The sequence below is a fragment of the Styela clava genome, chromosome 7 (genome assembly GCF_964204865.1).
Source record: "Styela clava chromosome 7, kaStyClav1.hap1.2, whole genome shotgun sequence".
Taxonomy (NCBI): Eukaryota; Metazoa; Chordata; class Ascidiacea; order Stolidobranchia; family Styelidae; genus Styela; species Styela clava.
This window is the reverse complement of record NC_135256.1, coordinates 22,320,729-22,336,693: the sequence shown is the minus strand read 5'-3', so window position 1 is coordinate 22,336,693 and position 15,965 is coordinate 22,320,729. Positions and strand designations below refer to the sequence as shown.

Sequence of the window (15,965 nt, the reverse complement as noted above, 5' to 3'; positions counted from 1 at the left end):
AACAACGTTTTAGAGTAATGAAGGACTACTTTCCAATAGTTGTTTCTGAAACAGTTAATACTAATCTTCAAAAAATACTATACCTGATATAAATGTGGTTTTATTACGATTCCAATTTCTTTCAGCAACAATTCATTATACTGCACAGTATTTACTTAACCACAGTCATCAAACAGACACACCCGTCTCTTGGACGGACAAATGGTGTCTAATTTGAAACCTTTTTGAACTTATTTTTGAGAACGAAATTTATGCGTCGACTTTTACTTAGAGATGTCGAATAGTTTCAAAATGGAAATCCAAGATGATGAGTTGAACGTTTTTTGGGAATATAAAATTGAAAATATGATATGAAGTTTCAAAATCATGCAAATCTGATATGTGACAAAAATATACACCATCTTGTAAAATAATTGCTATAAGAAGACATAATAGAGGATAAACCGCTATGACATTCAACTAGTGGCAAGCATTCAGCATTTTGGAAATGGGCACTTCTTCCCGCGACTCAACTTATATAATCAATCCACATCTATATAATCTATCCTCATATAAGACATCGGTATCGCTGTTTGCCAATTCCCTTTGTATTTCCAGCTCTATGCTAGAGATTGTTGATTTTCCACAAAAGAAAATATCGCCTTTCTATCCCAACCCCGGTAATTAGTATTTTAGAGACAATCATATGGCATCATCGAAATGTGTATCCCGAAGACAGAAACCAGGCACAGAACATTACTCTCTAGAAAACTTATTTTCTAACCACATCGATTTCGGCCACAGACAAGACAAATCTAGGTCCATTCAACATTACTAAAGGCCTACATCTTACTAAACACCACATTTAAGCAAATTAATGCTTTTTCAATGTAATTGGCTTAAAAAGCCTCTTCTTGATCAATCATTCAATTAAACCGAGAAAGATCAGAACTGTGTGACATCGTGAATGTCAACTGCATAATCTCTGAATATGAACAAATTCCCATTCTATGTATTATTACGTACAGAAATGCAAATATATAAGCAAGAAAAATTCTAGTGGCTCTGACTGAATAAATACTGCTCATCAAATAAGTAGGTGTATATTGCCTTTTACAATAACGCAACTTGGTGTGTGACTTATTGAGGCTGTTACTGCACTTATACAATACGCACTCAAAAGCAGAAAGTATATTTGTTCTCAGGGGACGTGACTGACGCAAGGCTTATGCAGAATATGCAGCGATCAATCAAGTTAGTTTCAACTCGGTGGCTCCGTATCGATTGCTAGAATTACCAGATTCGAATACGTCAGCAAGTTTTGAACAACAGCGTCTAAAGATTATACATTCGGAAATATATTTGCATGTTTATACAACATAGGATTATATAATACAAAAAATCATTAGGCATAAATACCTCTCTCAAATAATAAATAATATTTTATTCAGAACATAAAAATTATCTGACAAATTTGCATGTACGCATTGCTCCATCTTGTGCTCGTAGCTGATTGACTATGATAACCCAGTCATTGTTTTTGAGAATAAGAAGAATTGAATATTCATTAGATCACATTAAAAATCCTCGTGTGAGATATGAACACCTGAACTTGAAAACAAAATTCAAATGTTGTATTAAAATGTATATCATTCCTGTTCTTGCTAATAAAATTTGAGCAGTTTTAGAGTTTATGGACATCGTTAAATACTTGCAGTTTGTCTTCCACAACATGACAAAGACGCTTTCTGAATTATAAAAGCCTTTTCTTAAAGCATTAATTAATTGCAACAAGTTGTGCTCTTTTTATGAAAAAAAAATACATCACGAACTCTTTTTGCAATTGATTTATCCGTATTGAAAACTATCCTTGCATCAATGAGTGACACAGAAGCATCACATCAATCTCACAATTTTGAACTACATAAATAAAGTATTCCAAGGTGAATTAATATGTGTTGATTGAACCTAAGGAATTATTACATTGTAAGCATTAATCATAACCTACTTAAAATAATTCAAAATTGAATTGAAAATGGGTCGCGTTTTGTAGATTTTGTCTGTTTTGTCTAATGTTGAATCATCTTCGTCAACGCAATGCAGCACCGACCAAATTGCGAGAAATCTGTCTCGGGACATGATTTCTGCAAATCCCGGTGCATAGGTCATCCTAGCATCCTTTGTTTTCTAGTATTGTTCGTAGCGGTCTTTAAACAAAAGCATTTCCATGGTGGCCCGCAGAGCAAAAAAAGATTTCATTTCATCCAAGATTATGTTTTTCTTTGCGATTGATTTTTCAGCTTTTAGATCGCTGTTTTTCCTCAATACATAATGATCGTGCTGATTAGTCTCCTTGACCAACGACTCCCAAAGATTCGCGTCCCATAATATATCCAAATATTCAATTGGAGTCGAATCAGCGTTTATTGATGTTGGTAAGATTTTCGGTCCGGGGATGATTGTTGGAGTAAACAGTCTATCAGTAAATCCGGTAGCATCATTTGTCTAGTCGACTGTTTTAAATTCCCATGCCAGTTCAATATTTCCTGATGACATGTTTGCATGATCCCTTGCAGGCATATTATTGGCCGGTTCATAAGACTGCACGTTCTCAGACGTTAACGTAAAAACATCATCTTCCATCAGACCGTCATCAAATTCCGATTCGAAATCGTCACTGTCAAATAGTTGGAATCGTTCAGATTTTCTTCTTCCGACAGATGAATACTATCCAATATTTCCTCGGGAAAAAGCTGTCGTTTAATGTCACATGAATGAAACGCAAAAAATGGTTCAGACCCACCCTAATCCCAAGTTTTTAAGCACCTACGCTAATGAATAAATTTTGCTATATTGATGAAAAATAATCTTTTCCGAGCAGATAATGCGGATAGTAACCAATGTTTTATCCTCCATGCACTCTGAAATTAGACATCCACCTCATGCAAACGCATCAACGCAAGGAATGGCGGAAGAGAACACGTGCGAGAAAGCCTGGAAGAAAGTCAAAAGGCGTTTCAGGAGAGCAACTCTCATACATACGGACTCGAATTTCCAATCTCTTCCCAATATCCTGATTTGTAGTTGAGAAGAATAGAAATGTAGGTAGTAGAGGTTAATAAAGAACTACTAAATCAGGTGCTTTAACTTTAAGAGAAGCAATTCTTCGGCAGGTATCAACCCACTCAGTAAGTTGTACATTACATTGACATAGCATATAGCTCACATGAAAACCATGGTAACAGAACATCTTCAGTTTTTGTCAAAAATACCCAAAACTTTGCAATATCATTGAGATGTACAAAACAGTTATGGCCAAATTTCTTTTATTTGAGGAAGCTGATATACATTAAATGCTAAGTCTCATAGTTATACGTATATACGCAACTACCGGTAAGTTGTTTCGGCGGCTCCTTACATCAATTATGAATTTTCAACTACGAATACCAATGCGGTCCACCCTCTTTTAATCTGAAAACGGGTACCGGAGTCTGTGGTCGAACGGCCAAAAGCAGGGTCGTCCAACCCGAGGCCCGCGGGTCACATGTGGCCCGACGAACGTTTCCGAGTGGCCCGCGCGGTATTATTCGAAGCCCGATGTCTTCAAAAATCTGAGCCACTATTGAAACCTCTAATTTCCATGAAGCTAGAAGAGGCAGTTTTTATGACCTTAATATTTGACAGCACGAGCAAGTTTTTTCACGGATGAACGTCGTCGATTGCACCGAATATTGACAAACTTATTGGGTAAAAGCAGTGCGAAATTTCAGATTGAAATATCTATGTGTGATAAAAACTTTTGACTTTACTGTATCTTCGTATTTTCACTGTTCTTTTAATTTTGGTGTGGGGTTTTGTTTGTTTTTCATTAACCTGTAGTCAGTGTAGTGAAAACTAGAACATAACTACAAGTGGCCCGCGCAATCATTCGTAAACTACATGTGGCCCTTTGGCCTTAAAGGTCGGACAACCCTGTCCTAAAAATAAGGCGTACGTTTAGAAAGTTGTTCACTTATGTTCGAGTTTTTGTTGAATCTCAAATTTAAAAAAACTTTAACAAAAACAACAACACATCGTGATGAGACTAGAATCACAACCAAGAAACTTAGGTTATTAGTGATTATTACTGGGCAATCTGATGATTGTTGGCCGCCAGAATCCAAGTCGATAAAAACGGTTTGAAAAGCGCCGTGGTTTCTATTCTGTTTGTCTACGTTTGTTGGTCGGTCGTTGCATTCATTTGTTTCCTGGGTTTACTTTTGTTTGGTTAAAACTATTAGTTGAAGATGACTTTCGCGTTCTCTTTTCTGTAAGTACCATATATATGTTATACGCAGTTGATTTGTTTGATGTTGCTACCTTCATTAAAAAATCTTGCAGAAACCTGAATCTGATGCGCCGAATTAAACTGGCTATGCACTGTAATATTGCCCTGTTAGTTTTGTAATTACGTCTTTACTCTAGGTTTTTTAATCGGAAATTATTTTTTTAGTTTTTTCTTGGTGGTTTTGTGCAGCGTGAACAGAGGTGAGCCAGTTCGTAACTTGTTACCGCCGCTTCGATTAGAGGACTTAACTCAAGACTTCCTTTGCAGGTGATGGGGCAAACGCTCAAGGCTTCTCTTCACCGCCATATTGCTCTTCAAACCGAAATCCGTGTATGAACGGCGGTGTATGCGTCAATTATGGCGGTTCTTACAAATGCGGTTGCCCAAGTAACTGTGGAGGCGAACACTGCGAGTATTGTGATGGTATGTACTGCATGAAGTTGGGGGCTGTGAACAAATAAATATATGTTTTACCCATTGTGGTTTTCAGTTGTCAAGCCAAAAATTGGAGCTTGCTTTCCAAATCCATGCCAGCGGGATTGTCAATGTCACGAATCGTGCCAACACGCTGGCGGATATTACTGCAGGAGTGCTTCTGGTTATCTCGGCAAAAACTGCACCATTCGTAAGTAGCTGCCGATATGTAATTATGGCTACGAGACTTGTGTTACTCCCAGAAATCTTTACATTCTCAGCAATGCCTTCTCTCCGCTGCGAGACTAATCGCATGGTGTTCTCTGTATCTGAAAGTTTCGTCCAGGAATACGACCTTGGACTGAGAAACAGCTTCGTAAATATTGTCAGAAATCTTGGCGGCACCAATGGATGTGAAGGTAGTTTTTCGTTTCGGTTTATCAACGCGGATTACCTCCAATTTCTAAAATCGTGTTTTCTTGCATTTCAGTCGCGGCCGCTGTCAATGAGTTTTACGAGATTCAAATCCCAATTCCATTTAGTACATGTGGCACCGAGATGACATCAGTAGGTGGACAGGTTGTGTTCACTAATCAAATGTGGTTTAATCGTCGCCTTGCGAATTCCATGTTTGATATGCCTATTCCTGTTGCTGAATTTCAGTGTAGATACGAACGGCAATATAGAGTAGTGACTTCTCTTCGACCAGTGTAAGTAAGTCTTTTGTTTAAAACTTCACACAGTATTATAACTGAGTCTGTAATTTTTCCAGCGTGAGCACACCAGCTGTGATAACCGGACGCCAATTGATCACGCCCAGCATCTCGTTGTGTAAAGTGCTCGCGTGTCCGAGCACTTGTCCTACGAATTTTGCTGTTAGCGGAGGGGCGGTCTACACTGTGGGAGAAATGATGCATGTTTCAATGTCACTAGATGTAAGTAATCTTCCTAGTTCATAAAATGGTAGTATAAAAAGGAATGTAATAAATATTTTGTTTTGCAGTCCGGTAACCAGGTCACTGGTATTGATGAAATGTATTTGTCCTGCAGCCCTGTGCCATCCACGGCCAATGTTGTTGGAATTGTTCAAGCTGGGTGTGGAACCACAGCTGGTCTTCCATGTGAAATCGCCACCAGTGCTGTTGGTCATACTGTCTGTGTATCGTTTCAGACTCCCAGGAGCATGTCATGTCAGGAGTTTTATATCCACGCAAAGTTGGTTTCTTGTGACAGAGGAAGTGTGGGCGTAAGTTTTGTTTTTTTCGCTTTGTAGGTATCTAGCTTCAAAAAACTTTAATGGTTCGTGATTTTCAGACTTGTTCGGATAATGCCAGTGTCAACAGATGCCTCGTATCGCGTAAGCGAAGAAGTGTTGACTCTGCTCCCATTGCACTCGGGCCAATTGTATTGATAAATGGTTCGATTGGAATACCCAACGTCCGCCTCAACGGCATGGACGAAGGCGTCAGCGTATTGGAAATTCCCGATAAGAAAATTGCGCTTGTCCTGCAGAATGTTGAAGAGACTCCGAAAGAAGTGAAAGCACCGTCTGATCTGCCTTCAGGTAAATATCAACGTCAGCGCAATACCAAAACCCATAATACCTGAAACTTCGCTGCACCGTTTGTATCATTTAACTGCATTTAATCATTTAACTGCATTTAATCATTTCAGGGATGGATCAGCTGACTCTGCTTATGATCATCGCTGGATGTATTCTCATCGTGGTTGTCGTTTCGTTAGTATTTGTTTTGCTCCGTAATCGTTCTGTTACTTTGACAACCAACAAATTATAATATTGATTACAATAAATTTGAAACATATTGGTCGAGTGTTTTCGTTCCTTATATAGGTCTGTTTGCAACTGCGGCCCGTTGGGCCCGACCCGCCGGGCAAGTGCCAATTTTGAAGGGTGTGCACGCCCGCGAGACTAGTTTTTAGTTTAGTTGATTAATCTGGTACGTCAGCAAGTAAATGTGTGTAAAAACGCGATACGCGTTAGTTTTTTTTCAAATTTGTGTAATTTGTGTTTTTAAGCTCGCTCTTCAAGTATAATTCATACATAAAAAATCAAACACTTGCGTATAAGATTAATAACAAAGGTGCGGCCCGCGCACCCCATTCCATATCTCTCTTTATAATCTACACCACTAGACAGTAATTGCTTCTGCTATATCATTAGTCGGTGAGGTCGGGATTTTCACCATCTAATCTTGGGATGAGTAAAATTAAAAAACACACGCAACTCTCATGTTTCTTATGCAAAAACATGACATTTTAGTGGTAAGAAAGTATATATATATATATTGGCTGTTTGTTCGGTGGACGACATGTAACAACAGCAACGCCGACTGTCCAATCCCCCACGTCTTTGTTAGACACTTTGACGAGACAATCTTTTTATTATCAGATTCCAACTTACGAACACAGTATAATATGCTCGCAGTGTTATACTGAATTTACAAAGCATGAAAATGTCCTGATCACGCATGAAACAGATATATAATAAACCGGTTAGTCCATGTTAGTCGTTGGGTTAGCCATTGCGATATGGAATGGGGCTATTTTATTCAATTATGTAGGGCCTACAGAAAAAAGTTATGACAGTTTATATTTCTAAGAAAGTTCAAATTTACTCCGTTTAATAGTATTAATCTGAAAAACAACAGAAGACCTTACTAAAATAATAACATTATCCCTATCACATCATCGAGAGGACGATTCCTGATTTCGTCGGCAAAAAATTCAAGTGCTGAAAATGCACGCTCGGCCTCATCTGACGTAGATTTTATTGATTTTAGTGCGTCATACAACTTTTCCAAGTTTTCTAACCTCTACCTGCTTATCTCATATAGCAGCATTTCTTTCTCAGCCACCGTTCGTAATCGATAATACACCTTAGTTCCTTCACATTTTCATCGCGTGCAACGAAAGCATGAAGCGCTTGCGCCAACGTCATTTGGTGTCTCTGTCGTGGCTGCTATCTTATTTTTTGGGGCTCCCGAAGTATGCGAACCAAGATGGCGGACATCGGAATGTAATATGTGTACTAGGTTAGGGTTAGGCCATAATTTTAGGTATAAGTACCACGGGAGGCTCTTGGCTAGTCTTCGAACTGATAATAGAACTAAAATGAGGAAAATTGGAAAACAATTATCGCCTAACCCTAACCTGTTACCCATGTTACGTTCCGATGTCCGCCATCTTGGTTCGCATACTTCGGGAGCATCTATTTTTTTAATTTTCAGCTTTTTTATTGGGGTCTAGATCGGATTCTTCAGTACAGAACAATATTTGAAGGATATTTGTCGCCAAGTCAGTAATTTTTTTGACGAGCCAATTTACGAAATGCGCAGTAAAACCGTTTTAGAAAACACCACATCACGTATTCAATTCCTGAATTGTATTTAAAATAAACTCGAGATCGGAGAAAAAGTCTCCCCGAGATAAGATAAGTTCATTTCGACTTCACAATTGCAACACTATTGAGCATCTGGCCCAGTAACCAAGTCAATTACCTGTATCCGGCCCACGCAGAAAGTAATTGCCTACTTCTGCGCTAATGAGATGAATAAATCCATTGTCACATAAACAAAATAAGTTTCGTGATAATTCTGATTTTTCGAGAATGCGCAACACCCTACGGGATTCCCCTGGGTGGGATTGTTTGAGAATCACTGGCCTGAACGACAAATTGCCGGGTACAGGTTCGTTTTGTTGAAGCTTAATGTATATTACCCGATCAGTAATTATTTTTTCACCATACAGAAAATACACTTTATGCGAACAATAGGATGAAGAAACTTGAATACGGCATTTCAGGGTAAAAGGTGGCGCGGGAAACAATACTGGTTAACGAGCAGCGACACCCATGATAAAGTCTAACAGTAATTAATATAATGGAGAGAAAAGCGTCAAACATTATATCTTGAAAAAAAGATTACAGCAGAACAAAAAACGAACCCGATAAATACAAAAATGACTCCAAGCGATCCTAAATAACAGCCTCAGGCGACAGCCAGAGCATAAGCGCCGTTTGGAACAAAACCAGGAAGTGCGAAAATCTGCTATTACAACTACAATTACTTCTGGGGAAAAAGTTCCAGGCATACTCACATGATGACTTAACATAATGTATTAAGGATTACATACATATTACATACAAGGATTGGCATATATCGGTTTAAACATTTCATTACGAAATTCAAAGTCACTTTCATGGATTCCAACATAATATGGCTCATCACAAAGCATACAACAAAATTATTGTGGAGTTCCTTGTAGGTAAATGCATGCACGGTTCATCAAGGCATACAACAAAATTATTGTGGAGTTCCTTGTAGATAAATGGATGCACGGTTCATCAAGAGGCATGCCCACCACATTTTTTGGATCTGGATTTGTAGACAGCAACCATGACCATTGTTGTTGCTGACAAATTTAGTTGGTAAGAGACTTTTTACATAATTGCAATTGGCTACTGTTTTATTGTTAAATAAGGAAAATGCACAATATTCATGCAAGCTCTCTTAGTTATTGTAAAAAGACATCAGAAAAATAGAAAACACAAAATAATACTTGAATTAAATAATTAAATAGAAACCCACTATAAAATACCAACGTATGCCCTTTGCCTCACATTGAACCTGAGAAAATTGCATTCTCGTCCAGGAAATATTGAAGAATTATAAAAAAAAAATAACTGAAAACCCAATTCAAAAACTTGTCATGTAAATTGCAATGAGAGATGAGTCATAGATCTCGAAAGGCAAATTCCATCGAAAAAAGTAACTAAACAGAGAAACAATTCTTAAGAGAGCAAACAACTATAAACAGCTGGTAAAATATGAAATATTATACATTAAAAGGCACATAATCTGAAAAATGTAAGAGTAACAATATTGAAATAAAATTAGGAATGAGAATCATGAGTAAAAGGTTAATAAAAATGCCTATAATACACTAATTTTTATACTGTTGCAGGAACATTCAACCTTATTCAATTTATTACTTCAATTAGATTCAGAATAGTGCCTTCATGAAACATAACAAATGCTGTGGAATATATATGATGATGAAAGGTGTCCAGGTACCAGTAATTTAATATCGTGATGTGGATTGAGATTTTATTTATTGGATAATACTATTAGAGGAAACAAAAACGTAACATCTCCATAACAAATCAATTTTAAACATGTTCATATCAACTTTTCAGAAATTATTATTTGCAAACAAATTGAGGGCTTTGGTGAATTTATTTCGAATAAAAATTGAAGACGTTCATTATACAATTTATTATATTGGCAAGAATTGGATTCAATAACATTTGAAAAATCTGGTAGCAATGTGTATCTGTATTAAATAACAGATACCTAACAAATACCTAGTTTTTCTTTTAATAAAAGCAGCAAGTTTAATCAATTCATTAAAAATATAAAAACATGTCTAAACAATACAATAGACATTTTAATAAACTACATAAAAACTAAAACGAAATATAAAATATGTCAGGCACATATCACCTTCCCCACAGACAAGTACGAAGTTTTTAAAACAAAATTCGGAACCAGACATAGATAGTGCGAATGATGATAAAAAATGCTAACATGACAATAGCAGCAAAAATAACAACAATAAAACTCATAATATGAAAGAAACATATTCAGAAACAGGGTCTTAGTCGGTCCATGTATTTGGCTTTCAATGTAACAATCGGACCTTTGGACCATAAGATTACTATACCTAAAAAGAAAAGACAGACAAACAGAATGTTTGAGGTAAAAATATGTTTCCTCAAGTGCATTTTACGTTATACAATATTTAGAAAATTGCTATAAAATATCAAATCAAAAACCACTATTTTTGGCATGGGCAAAATAAAACTTATTTTTGATCATTGATTTAAAACTAAAACAGCTGCTGTTTGATGCCACTTTCTTTGGATTCCAAATCACGCTGGTCTAATCTGAAGCTGGCAATTGTCACTATTATATTAAGCCAACAAAGGGTCTTCATCATCTTCAGTTCTGTTGTTGTCATTTAATCCACGATTCTTGCAAGGTGGATTATAATGAAGTATTTGTATGAGCAGCTGAATATGGTTTAATTAAGGAAAATGAATTGTTATGAAATGGATGGTTCTGCGTCATCAACAGCAAACCATTCCTCAAAAAGTCTGACCAGATATATTTATAAATATATTTCAGTTTTCTAAAACATGGAGTACCAGAAAATGAAAACAGCTATTTAATAGTTAGGAAAAGTTTCAATTGTAAATGATACCAAAGATAAGCATAACATGTACCAATTTTCATCAGTAGTTTTATTATAAAAAGGATACAGTGAAATCCAGTGACATTGTTCCCAGTGATCCAATCAACCATGGTAGGTGAAGCAAAATAAATTGAGTATAAGTTTTACCAGGATCTGGATCTTGCAGTAATATCTAAAATTTGAAAAAATAAAACTAAGATATTTGACTATATATAATACAACTACCAGTATATATATATATACTTTTAAGAAAAGGGTGAAATAAAATGTCAACAAACTTTAGTAGGGTCATGGTATGATGGTAGTATCAATTAAATATACTTTATATAATTAATTTGATTATATTATGACAATTCATTTCATGTTTAGTAACAGGAAGAATGATTGTTGGACCGCCTGATCTGTTTCAAAGAATGTGTTTACACTCTTAATCATGAGCAAATACTAGTGAAATTATTTGCATTTAAAACTTAAATACTAGTAAATTACAGCTATCTTTCCGGTAATATAATTTTTTAGTATATATGCATATATGGTATGATATCCAAACGGACTTTCAGAAAGCATTATAATGAGATTTGTTTGATCATTTAAATTTGATAAACATTATAAAATTTTACAACATGCAATGCAATTGTATGCACAAGACATACATCACAACATTTTATAGTTATATTTCTAAAACAGAAACTATTGAAGCAAGGACAAATCAATAAACTTGCGCAATCGTTTAATCAGACAAAGCTAACATATACACAGAGCCAACAATCATATGATAGACAAAGGTGCATAGGAAAGTCACATGATTATTCAGAAATCTTCATTCTGTTTAATACTGATGACTCAGCTCCATGTGTCAATATGAAATGTTAAAATAACTTGGCGTCTGATTGCATCATATGCAAGAGGCTTTATTTCATTTCCCAGTGAAGATATATTGATCATCAAATTTCAACACAAGCCAGGCAAACAACACTCCTAATTTGCTATATAACAAACAAACAAATAAAAAAGCATTCACAATATAGAGAATTACTGGCACTCCTGAAGTGTGTGTACCAATATGGAGGTAACTAATTTTGTTTGCCTACTTTACATCAAGTTGTGTAAAGAGACTGAAACCTATGGGCAGGGGAGTATATTCACTTGACTAATAGGATAGGATAGGATTTACATATTCATCCCGGGGGAGAGGAAAGCCGATAAGACGGCTTATCCATATGGCGAACCACGGCCTCTCGTCCGGTTACCATTCCAAGTCGGGTATGGGATTAGTTTTACTGTATTGTTTGTTTTTCGGAAGCATGGACTTGGTGGTGGAGGAAGCCGTAACCGACCAGCGGTTACGTGAACCACCCAACGACGGCGATACAGACAGTCCCCAAACTCGTAATAGAACTAAAATAGGAAAATCGGAATAAAACGATGGCCTAACCCCAACCTGGTACACACACTACGGGAGTACCGAATTACTCACTGAAGTCCCATAAAGCGCATTTCCAGCAACTGCTAATATAAATAGATGAATTGACACTCCATCAGTCTGCTTCCTTTTAAACTAAAAAAAGTAAAAAATAGGAATCAAATTCATGAACATGAGTGACAAAAAATAATACATAAACAAGCTGTCCAAATTAATTCAATATAATAAATTGTTTGATAAGCTTCTATATTGATTTGAGATTTTAGCAAATCTTTTTTTACACAATAAATAGTAGGCCTGATAAAATCTTAATCATAAGGTCATCACATTTACAAGCATGAAAAGAAATTTTCAAATACATAAATGATAATGTGAAAGCAATTGGGTGACTTAATTATCAAAAGCCAGAGGAAGCGAAAAAACAAGTAAAAAGCACTAGTACAAATATATAAAATTTGAACATTTAAAGATATCGAATTCTCAATGAAAATTTTAATAATTCCAATGCCCAGACTGCAAGGTCTTGTAAAATCGAATCATATTGTTGTATAGAATTCATCTTGTACCAATGCTACTCACATTTTTTCTTATTTGAGGTAATCGTGATGCAAGATAGAACAGAGATGAAATACATCCAATAGCATAACCTATCACATCTTCTGTGTCCTAAACAAATATAAAACAGACGATATTTCCCATTAGTGACAATGGAAAATTCTGAATGCAATCTAATTCTTGGTACAAGCATTTGAACATAGTTTGTCAAACTTTGATACTAGAAACAATTTTACCATGCTATGCACCTGAGTACAAATGCTTAATGGTAATGGCAATGCTCGCAATGATATGATCAGACATTGTTCATATCATGTTTTTTGTGAATAATAATAAGACTAATAATTATAAAAGTTAATCATTTATACCGTGGGTAGCAAGGGCCCACCATGCTCTACATCACCGGTGCTAAGTAATGTTCTTCCAATTTTTTGATGTTCGAAATCAGAAACTAGTTGAGATTCAGATTTACGTCGCAGAAATGATAAAGGAACAACTGCTAAGAAAAAGGCACACACAACAATGTTCTTAGTACGTGTATTCCCATTGACCAGTATATCATTTATCACGCCATTTCTCTCTGAAAAATAAGAAAAAATAAATATTTATATTCGAGTAGATTTATTGAACATGGGCACTAAATTTTAAATGTCAATGGAAAAACATACCTAGTTTAGCCTGCCGTCGATTTTTAGATCTGTAGTACAAATACTGCAATATCATCACAATGTCCATAAAAACATAATATATTGCTGTAACAATTTGAATTGCAAGTTGCCCAGTGAGTAAACAACCAATCTAACCAAGAAATAGCAAATTTACAATTGTAAGTTGATATTTGCAGAATAATGCATGAAAATATTTGTCAAAGATTGTACATACAACATGTTTAACAAGCTGATAGTAATTACAATGTTTAATTAGGATACATACAGCTTACGATACATCTATTTCACAGAGATATCAAAAATCCGAAAGCAAAAACAAATTATGAGTATTATTTTCATTTAGTTTTAAATTTAAGGCTTGCCTGAAACAATTATTCAAAAAATAAAAAAAACTTAATTGCATGGTTGTAATTTTATACCAATTTGACCAAATCAAATGGATTTGAAAAAGAGACTTCTGCCAATAGCAAGGATTTGAAAAACAGATATAAGATAACAAATCTATAGATTTATTCACCAAGTTGCTGCTGTCTCCAAATAACCAGAACATAAGAAATAAAAACGATATTGCTTCCTCAACATGCTTCTTGCGGTAGTTTTCAATAAGTTGCCTGAAATATAAAAATCATCATCGTAATTCAGAACAGTGAAAATATAACTGCATACAGACATGATATTGAGAAATGTGACAAAATGATAAATAGATACCAGTAAGGCAGTAACGGATGAATAATCATATTCAGATATTATTATTATATAAACAACAAAGAAATAAATATAAAGTTAGACAAGAATTATTTGGGGGCCATAACTTTTTGGATCTGACATTAATCGTGCACAAGTTTGAAGGTAGACAAAGCCTCAAATCCAAACTGCCAAATGTCTGAATGTGTTGTCTAAAAATCCAGTAATCCTTGTCAGCTGACAGGGTAAAAATAGTGAAATGCATGAATTTGTCTAACTAGCCTTCATATTAGACTTCATTCATTTCAATAAAACAATCTTTCCAAAAATCCAAATTTTGATTTTATTAATCAAGATCTAAAGATTGAGTAAAATGGCTAAAAACGAATACTCACGGAACTGACGCACAAACCCAGCAACATATTGATACTAATCCTAATATAAACCCAACTTCTTCCTTTGGCGTATCTACACACTCATGGAAAACGTTGAATATCCATTCTACAGTTTGGTTGCTCTCGCAAGTCAGGTTGGTAGAATTTTTATTCGATACGCCACAATTCGAGCAAACATCAAATACTAATGGATACATTTTTCATTACACTATGCAGTTGTTTAACCTGGTAATATTAATATTATTATCTCAAAACACAACACGACAAAGAACAGCAGGAAAGACCATAAACATAAACAGTACGTTCAACGTCGGGACGTTCGGCTGGAGAGGCAGTCAATATTTGTAAACAAAGGGAAATCACGTGATGATTGATAATCGCCTCGCGGTTTTTGTGGGACTGCAAGGATGCCGGAACATAAAATAAGTTAATTTCGACTCTATAGTCATCATAAAAGGCGAGAAAATGATTGATAAAAACAAATAAATAAAAACTGATTATGAAATCAGGAGAGTAAACAAAACTTGGATGAAGTTTAAAACCTACGAAATATAAGATGGAAGGTGTTACCAAAAAGAAGTGGTACGTGGTTGCGTGATTCTTGTATTATTAATGTAAAAATCTGTTTCTCTATTCTATTTTAATTAAATGACAGAAAGCTATATATTCAGCGATGCGTTTTGTGTTAATCAGACTAGATTTGATCTAATTGTGTGTACATTGTTACATTGTATTTCTGTATATATTGTCGGAATTGTAATAAACTCATAAGGTATTTTCAAACGTCTCCTTACTACGGCCGAAGGCTATCGACAGATAGACAGTTCGAGTTAACGAACGCAAGACAAAATTCTTGTCAGTCAATGCTGGTGTTACAATACACAAACCAGACCAATCTACAAACAATCTATGTGTAGTGATAACAAATCACTATATTTGGTGACCCGACGTGATATGAACACGCAACCTTCTGATATACATATAAAGTCATATTTGTATAGCTAGAAGCTAAAACCGACTTGAATTAACCTTCTGAAACGGACCAGATCAACGGACAACAACCAGGCAACAATTGGACGAAATCACCCAAAAAGCTGACCAAGCAGAAGATAAGTTTCTTTTCTATCATATATACTTGTAAGTCGTTAACTGGGGCCCTTGCTGATCTAATATCTCTGTTTTCTTTCAGCAGCTTTCAACAATTGCCGAGAAACTGTCTCTACAAAACGTGCGAACTTACGAACGTC

General features: G+C 35.6%; 2 protein-coding genes across 3 annotated transcripts; one reads left to right on the top strand and one right to left on the bottom strand.

The window, feature by feature from the left end:
- The first annotated feature begins 4,166 nt into the window (after positions 1–4,166).
- On the top strand, positions 4,167–6,546 carry LOC120328925 (uncharacterized). 2 transcript variants are annotated; one of them, XM_039395513.2, is made up of 10 exons: positions 4,167–4,288; positions 4,472–4,506; positions 4,574–4,729; positions 4,797–4,931; positions 5,002–5,139; positions 5,211–5,430; positions 5,493–5,655; positions 5,724–5,966; positions 6,035–6,284; positions 6,395–6,546. In XM_039395513.2, exons 1-10 carry the CDS (start codon positions 4,266–4,268, stop codon positions 6,514–6,516), a joined length of 1,485 nt encoding a protein of 494 aa, XP_039251447.2. In that variant the 5' UTR covers positions 4,167–4,265; the 3' UTR covers positions 6,517–6,546. The 2 variants fall into 2 exon arrangements, with proteins under 2 accessions (XP_039251447.2, XP_039251448.2); XM_039395514.2 differs by lacking the exon at positions 4,472–4,506 and having other exon boundaries at positions 4,172–4,288.
- A 2,641-nt stretch (positions 6,547–9,187) lies between these two features.
- On the bottom strand, positions 9,188–15,050 carry LOC120328930 (lysosomal amino acid transporter 1 homolog). Its single transcript, XM_039395518.2, has 8 exons — positions 14,719–15,050; positions 14,157–14,250; positions 13,640–13,769; positions 13,340–13,551; positions 12,996–13,082; positions 12,471–12,551; positions 11,061–11,165; positions 9,188–10,811 (listed from the first exon to the last, which is right to left on the bottom strand). The coding sequence occupies exons 1-8, from the start codon at positions 14,913–14,915 to the stop codon at positions 10,713–10,715; spliced, it is 1,005 nt and encodes a 334-aa protein (XP_039251452.2). The 5' UTR covers positions 14,916–15,050; the 3' UTR covers positions 9,188–10,712.
- Positions 15,051–15,965: the final 915 nt, after the last annotated feature.